The sequence below is a fragment of the Cygnus olor genome, chromosome 3 (assembly GCF_009769625.2).
Source record: "Cygnus olor isolate bCygOlo1 chromosome 3, bCygOlo1.pri.v2, whole genome shotgun sequence".
In the NCBI taxonomy this organism is placed as follows: domain Eukaryota; kingdom Metazoa; phylum Chordata; class Aves; order Anseriformes; family Anatidae; genus Cygnus; species Cygnus olor.
In genome coordinates this window covers 57,058,116-57,066,579 of record NC_049171.1, presented here as the reverse complement: position 1 = coordinate 57,066,579, position 8,464 = coordinate 57,058,116, and the positions used below count along the sequence as shown (strand labels likewise).

Here is an 8,464-nt window from a genome sequence, read left to right as displayed (position 1 = left end):
CAGGCTTTCCCCTGGTGTTTCTCACCCATGTCTGGAGTGCGGACCAGGGAACCACAGGCAAATCCACTCTGCTCCACCAGAGGTTATAAAACCTTGGGTTCCTACTGGCTCTTCAGAAATGTTTTCCTCCTTCTCGTAATATTTATGTACAATATATGAAGGGATACGATTGTGTCTTTGATTTAGACATATCTGTTGCCTCATACTTAAACAATAACTTGAAAAATATTTTACAAAGAAAAAGAACATTGTTCATCTGAATGTCATTCATTATTATATTGCTATATTTTATACCCTATTATTAATATATACAAAAATTCTTATTTGCCTTTTACAGATGCATGGAAGCATATAATATAACAGTTTTAAAGTATCCCATTTTTAGATTTTATTTCTTGGCTCATCTCAATCTCTTTAATAAACTATGGTTGCTTGGAGAATATAGGAAGTATTTGGAATGTTGTTTAGAGTTTAATAATAACTGGTAGCATTGTCCATTTGCGGCCTGAATGGTTGGAGCACCTGTCAGGGCGGTCTGGTAGAGATAGCAGCATCATAAGACTTAAACAATCATGGAAGGCTGTTAATGTGCAGTGTCGACGGGTGCCAGGGTCTGTTCTTTATTGGGGGCTTTTCGTTTCTTCGGCTGCGTTTTGTTGTTGTTTTCCCTCTGTTCTTGGTTCTGTCTTCGGGCTACTCGCCCTTTGCTTTCCTGTCTTGTCTCTTTACTTTCGTCTTTGTTGGACTTTTTTCTTTTCTCCTCCCTATTTTTTTTTCCTGAAATAAAAATGATGACATGTTAGAAGATTTGCTCAGGCTGCTGCAATTTCTGACTCCCTTGCCCGTAAAGCCGAGGATTAGCACCTCCCGTTGGAAGCTGGACACCAGTACCAGTGCCTGGAAGTGTCCAACTCTTCACCAAACCATTAAATTCAGCAGCTGGCCTCACACCTCCCATCTGACTCTAACCAAAGAGGTGGAAGTTCCCTGGAGAGTCACAGTGTTTTAGAGCTGGTGTAAATATATTCCCGTCTCCCACAGCCAAGGGCACAGCTCCAGGTACTCCACCAAAACACAGCAGGTTTGAGGACTTCTGTGGCCTAAGCCAGGCTGCACTAACTGACTGGTCTAACTTTATAAACTGTATAAAATGCAATACTACTGTAAATAATCTATCCCTCTGAACTGCAGCACAAATACTTTTTGCTTTGAAATATCAGCAGAGATAACCCAGGCTTTCCTACACCAATGCTGGGGTAGTTACACAAACTTGACAGTAGCTCTTGTGGCTGAGGATGCTGAATACCTGGAACTATTCCCATTCCAAAAACCAAAACTGGGATTTTTTGACACCTCAATGAGCTCTGTGGGAGTAGGTCATAGTAGGGGAGTAGGCTCAGGGCAGTGGCTTGCTCTGAGAACAGATGAGCATCCAAGGTCAGATAGAGTAGGGGTACTCTACCATCCAAGGTCGAGGAGGTCAGATAAAGGGAGAGAGATTCAGAGGAGGAGAGGAAAAGGCAGATGGCAAGGAGTAAGACTGAGATGTGAGGATACACTGTACCCTCTTCTTATTATGTAGCATAGAATGGGATATTTTATAGGTTCTTCATTCCTGACCAACTCTGAGATCGGAGAGCAAGGGAAAGTTTAGATGCAGCTGTTGAGTCAAGCAGGGACAAACATCTGATTTTTTCATCTGTCGCTGTTGAAACACGCAGTAAAGCTTTAAATGTAAAATGGCTCCTCAAACTTTCAGTAACTAGTCAGATATGACCCCGATACACACACACACGCCTGCAGAATCCCTCTCTGGATTTGGCAGTGCCACCTACGATACCCAGGGGTGAGCGGGGCAGACCTGAAGGATGGGCATGCGAGGCTTGGCGAAAGCTAACCACTGCTGGGAGAGCTCCACCCAGCAGTGAGCGCACGTCTTACCCTGCCGTAATGCTGTCTCTGACTAATGGATAAATGACAGTATGGAATTTCATTCCAGTGGTTTGTAAATACAGTTGGTCCAAGATGAAATGTTACTTGAATGGAAACTGTCCAGGCATTCAGTGTTTGACATTGTTCACTTGGTGATTGGCCAAAATCCTTCAGCTGTGACTTCCTAGCCACAATTCCTTAAGCACGTTGGAAAGATGCTTAATGGTTTCGCTTTCTGTCATGGATCAAGATGTATGTATTTTTATATCTGTGTGTGAATATATAAAGAATGCACACGACTATACGTCTGCAAGTGTTGAGGGAGACCTGACATCCAGCTAGAGACCCACCCAGGCATGCTTTTTTCTTTTGCTCAACCTACATAGGATGAGTAAAACTGATTTCTGGTAAGTACTTAGAACTCAGTCCTACTTCTCTTCTGCTCTGAGGATGACTAATGTGGAGTCCTCTGTGCAGTTTTATGTGTGGTTTAATGCCAATATGTCCATATTGATGAAGTTTGTGAAAGGTCTGTCTTCTAGTTCTGTGCTGTTCGGGTAACGTGGTAGAGCGCTGAAGGGCCATCTTTGTCTGGGCTGGTTTTTTTATGTTTTTCCAGCACAATTTCAAAAATTGGAGGTTTTATGTCGGAGTGATGTTACTCCATTTTATGCTGTTCAGCGTGTACCCAAGGGAAGAGTCTCCCAGCAATGCCATCTTTCCGTGATATCTGCTATCATTGGGGTGCAATCAGAGGTAGATTCCTGCATGTACCCCCCTCCCTGCTCATACCTATGCTCTCCTCTTCCCAGAGATTTGTTCCCAAATATTTTTTCTGTGGCACAGAAGCGGTGAAAACTCTTCCTAAACGCGGGCGTTCGGCCGGGTGAGAAGCGCAGGAACAGCACGGGCCGTTCCAGCCGCACACCTGCCCCCGAGCTCCTCTACATTGAGGACGCCAAGGCGAGGATGGCAGGGGCAGAACCGGAGCCCCCCGTCCCTGGAAGGGGCGGTCGGGGGGCGCGGGGAACCGAGCTGCGGCCGCGCGGGGGCGCCCCGGTGCCGCGCCGCGATCGCTCCCGGTCGGTGCGGGGACATAGCCGCGTCCCGGGTGCAGCGGGGTCCCAGGAGAGGTGAGCTGCCTCTCCTGGCGGGTCAACGAGCCCTTCTGAAATAGCAAAATAAAATAAAAAATAAAAGAAAAAAATAGAGGGATAAATCTTTCTAAATAGGAGATTGCCAAATGTTTCCGAGCGAATGTTTTGCTCGTGGGTTCGTGAGATTCACATAGTTGTGTGAAGCAGTTAATTCGTCATTAAACAGCTTTTATTCCAAAACCAAAACTTTGTACGGCCAGCTGTGCTGGAGGAATTAGTCTACAGGCACTGTGCAGTCTTTTCTTGTAGATAGGAGATGCTTTGCTACTTCTAATGCTACAGCTTTGTATATTGAAGTAAATCTACAGACATGCCGTAATGCTGAGAAGTGCAGTAGTTCAAATTAAATGCAGATGGTGAAATTAATTCAGAGAACAATATAATTACATGTCAAAGCAGCTTAAAGGTGCTGAGTTCTTGTTAATCTAATTTATAGCCCACGGTCTCAGAAATCCCCACATCTGCATTTATGTAATCCGTGCTGGAATATATCTTTAAATATGCAAACCAGACCATTTCAGAGATGTGTTTGCATTATTGCATCAGATGTGAGGTTTCCACTAAATCTATAACACATCTTGTGGACTAAAGGGCGCAAAGGTCGGTCACAGTTTGGGAGAACTTGGGACTTCCGTACATCCTAAAGAAAATCATGGCTGAAGTGGAATAACCACTGCAGGTTCCAGATTTTGTCGTCTTTAGGCATTGTCCCTTAGTCTCACCCTGTTATATTTGGCTACAGTTATGACATACATTTGTTCATATATATTATATTTATATCGTATATATCATATTTGTTCACTTCTCCCTTCCGTGGGCACTGAAACCCCAAACCATTGTAAGAAGGCATCAGATCTGATGGTGCAAGCTGCTTTGCTTCGGTGGGGGGATGTCACAGGGTAGGTTTCATGGGGTTAGAGAGGGGTGAGAGTCTGGCATCAGGCATTGGGGATAATTGTATTTCTTTTGGAGAGATCGCTCCCATGAATAAATTTACCCTGGGAGAGCAGAAGGGGCAAGAGGAGTCCCAGAGCTGCATCTGGAGGGATTGCAGGCACCTACGTAATAGGCCCCTATCTGGAAGGGTCCTGGCACTTCCACTGTGCATGTCACCACGGACCACAAAATCCTCCCCACTACACTGCAGTCAGCTGAAGGGCTATAATAAGAGACCACAAGCCACAGCTGTAACGTGCCACAGTGTTCTTTCACACTCCTCACAGCCTCAGCTGACCCCTCAGCGCTTTCCCTGCTGCTGGAGCACAGTCAGCACCCGTGCTGCTGCCCCTCAGTACCCCACAGAGCAAGGGGATAAACTCTGGGGGCCAAGTGCCACCATTTCATGTCCCTGCTCCTTCCCACCTATCTGCACCTTTTTCAGAGACATTTTTCAGTCCAGTTAGGGATGTCACCCCTTCCTCACCGCACTGCATGGACGACAGCGTGATAACCTGGAAGAAGCTATGCCAAGTGAAGATACCAGTAAGAGGAGCATGCCCCAGGCTTTAAAATCACTTACTAAGCTCTGTCTTTAATCCAGTCATGTTGTGTTATGCAAATGGACAGCTCACTCTCATTTCCATGAAAAGTGACACTTTTTTTTTTTTTTTTTCTGGAACACAAGCTGTAGCATGTACTCACACTACTTGCCAAGATAACAAGCCTCCAAAGCTGCAGCTGCCCAGTGGTGCAGAGGACATTGTCCTTTCATTCACAAGCCATTAGTGGCTGATTCATCTGGTAAAGCTTCTGAAGTTTAAACAGCATAGCTTTCTTATCAGAGATCATTTATTTCCTAGTATGGTGGCCCTGTTTCATAATCACTACGTCTACAGGTGACCAAAATGGCAAGGGTTACCGATTTCAGAATCACCTAGGTGCTACATGGCTCAGTGCATTTCCTCTCCTTGCTTTTATTCCTCTTGAAGATGCACCAACTGTTGAAGCAAGGGGTAAAAAATTTAAAGGAGCTAAGGTCCAAAGGCATTTAAGGAGCAATTACTTTACCCAGACATACGTTCTCCTGCTGTTGGGATGCATGAAGACAGCCTACCAAGCCTCCACATACCAGTCTAGATGGGCACAGATCTTAAGGTATGTTTGTATCCACTGTCCTTGGATACCCCAAGATACCTCAAATGATGCAGACATACGGTTGAGCAGCTGCATTAGTGGACTTGGTGACTAATGTACTTGCCTGTCTCCTCTAGAAAATGGAAATAATTTTCTAGATGCAGACTGGAGGGGATGTTAGAGCCTGAGACCCACAGTAGTGTTTCCATGAGATTTAGGGTCCTTGAACTTCATTTGCCTCTGAAAATTTCATTTGCCTCTGGACTATTAAATTGCATTCATTTGAAAAATATTCTTACTAATGTTATGTGCGCTAACCTGTCCTTGCAAGGAAAGGACAATGCCGAGGCAAGCACATGATGGGGAATGAGAACACTGTGTCTAAATACAGGAATAGATCAGGCCTGCATAGCATCCATTTGCATAAAGCAGGCAGAGGGGAAAGGAAGGAGGCCGAGCATGATGGCCGATAATGATGCTGAGGCAGGAGATGTCAGAAGTTGCTGCTGTAACAGATAAAGAGCAAGAGCAAGCTGTATCCCATTTAGGCATATGGGAAGTAGGAAGGGATCATTTCTTCTGTGGGCTGCTTGAGAAATGGCACTGCTACACTCATGAGGTCATAAGCAATGCTTATGGAAAGTCCCTGGTCTGAACTGAACTCTGGAGTAGGAATGGGTTGGAGCTGTCTTTCTTGTGCCACAGAAAAGACATTGCCAGCGCCTGAAAATACAAGAATATCCTCCAGGCAAAGAGAGACAGAGGAGGAGGATTTCTGTGATGAGTTCTGTTTGCTGTTTGTGGAGGCATTTATTGCTGTCTGTTCAGAACAGAGCCTGTGGGCATCCATTTCCTTTGCACTTGCCTGGTGGGACTGAGGAAATTTCTTAGCAGCCTTGTTTTAATCAGCACTAATGTGCTAACAACAGCAATTTTATAATTACATAACAGTTTGCATCTTATAAGATCCCACAGCTTATAAAATCTCAACTGTGTTTCCAAAGACAGGAAACTCATGGCTATTTAGTAGAGCAGAAAACCACTCCGCATTGTTTAGGATGGGAAGTGACATACACCATGCTGGTATTTAGGAAAGTGGTGTTCTCCCTCCAACCTTTATGCTGAGCTTGCACTGAGATTTTTAACAGTGACTTCTGGATGGGATTTGATTTTTACAACTCTTATAAATTCTGCAAAAAGGTAGATGACTGTCCAAAATCACCATATAATTCTCATTTACCACTAATGCAATCAGATGACAACAGAAAGATTGGAAATAGTAGTGATTGGTACCAAAAAATCTTACCCTGTTAAAGTTTCAGGATATTGGCAGAAATCTGTAATAGCTGATTTTCCTTTTAGGCACCAATAATCCAAGTCCTCCCACTAGCCCAGATTGGGGTGATAAATATAGCCCGTTTTAGAGACTTAGTTCAGCTGGTGCAGGCTTTTGAGCAAACCAGAAATAAAAATGTGATGCTGCATTATGTCAGAGACGCATGTTTAGTCTGCCTCTCTAGAAATAATCAAGAAAAGTTATACATGATAAGAGACAGATGCTTGTGCCTCAGCAGACATTTGAACTCTTTCTAGTACAATAGTAAAAAAGAGAGAGAAAACACCCAAAGAAACTTGTTTCTTTAGTACTCAAATTTCTGCTCGGAGTTTTTTGAAGAGAGGGATAAACAAGAGAAGCCTTTTTCCTTGGCTTTACTTATGATGATATTTGCATTAATGTAACCTGACAATTCGTAAGATATTCATACAATCCAAATGTTTGGATGCATCTCTGCGCAGGCAATGCAGAATGGCTTTTTCCCTAAATGAACATGACTTCGTACTGGGCTATGTTGACGATCCCAAAGTGGATTTGCTGATGCTGACTATAACACTGATCAGGTCATCAGTTTCTGCCTCAGTACAGGACCTTCATTTGTGGCTAGCATTGTGTGTGTGCATGCAAACAGAAATGTGTGCGTGCAATATACATATCTGTACAGACATACAGATATAACCCCGCCGCTCTGAAGCTCACGTAAAGTACAAGAATGCAAGGTGGGAAGCCCCAAAAGCAGTGGGTTGGGCCAGAAGACCTCCAGAGGTCCTGTCCAGTCTCGACCACTCTGTGATTCTGTGGCTCTGCTCCCAGTGGGTGACGCTCACCGCCTGGAGCACTGCTGAGATGTCGGAGGGGAAGCCAGGAAGGGGAAAATCCCACCTTGATGGATCACTGGGAGCTCAGAAGTATTTCTAGTCTAGCTACACTCTTAACCATGTCCACTGGCACTTAAACACAGCCATCTGGAGGGCTGCTCCTGCCATCTGTACTGTAGAGTGGTTAGAGAGGTCCCTGGCATGGGCCAGCCTCCAACATCTCCCCGGCACACTTGAGAGCCAGCCCAGGCCAGGGACTGTTCCCATGTGGCACTCTGAATTGAGCCACTCAGTTCTGGAAGCAGAGAAAAAGCTTTCTTCGGCATGCCAAATGGCTCTGAGTGCTGAGTAGCCCACAGCATGGATGTGGCCTGGCAATGCCATCCAGCACCAGCGCCAGGGAAGCTGGGGATCTGGCACTGTTTCCTTTGCCAGGATAGGCACAGCCATGTGTTCCACCTGGAGCCTTACATCTCTTTAAGTTTCCCGATACCCCAGGAAGGTGAAGGAAGACGGGGAGTCAACAGGATGCCACACTGGCCTTACTCTGCACGGTTCACTTGTCCTGTCTCCTCTGCGCTCCGTTTGTTTGCTTTCCCACCTGGGGTGATGCCTGTGCTGACAGGTGGATGGGCGCCCCGGTGCATTTCGCAGGTAATCCTGGCCAGCCTGGCTGATTGATCAGCCAGTCGGCAGAGGCTGATATATACGCGGGAGGCAGCCCCTGATGGATCCACTCAGCAAAATCATCAGCCCAGAGCCAGGGTGTTATTATTTCAATTTGCCAGAGGCCTGATTCTGCCCTCTGTTCTACCTGCTCAAACATGCCGAGGTCACCAAGGTTGTTTTCTGGTGTACATGAAGGGAGAATTTGCTTTCAAGGATATTTTTCACAAGCAAGGTGTTGAAAAATGACTGTTTCTTTCTGTTAAGTGCCTCCAATATCTGTGTACTATTTCAGTTGGCTGAAGCGTTGATCTTCCCCTCTCAAGGAAATGCCAATATTTCCAAATACATTTTCATCCTTAAAATGACAGGTCAGGTTTCTAAATTTCACACAGATCAGTGACAGCAAAGGTCCCCTTTCATCAACAGTCATGAAACATTTCACTTTGGCCACTCTACATTTTCTCACCTACCGAGAAGAT

General features: G+C 45.2%; 1 protein-coding gene across 1 annotated transcript in view; it reads right to left on the bottom strand.

The window, feature by feature from the left end:
• Positions 1-262: 262 nt before the first annotated feature.
• RSPO3 (R-spondin 3) overlaps positions 263-8,464 on the bottom strand; it is a 60,600-nt gene continuing 52,398 nt past the window's right edge. The window contains 1 exon segment of the mRNA XM_040552373.1: positions 263-777. Coding sequence (XP_040408307.1) covers positions 584-777 — 194 coding nt within the window. The 3' untranslated portion in view covers positions 263-583.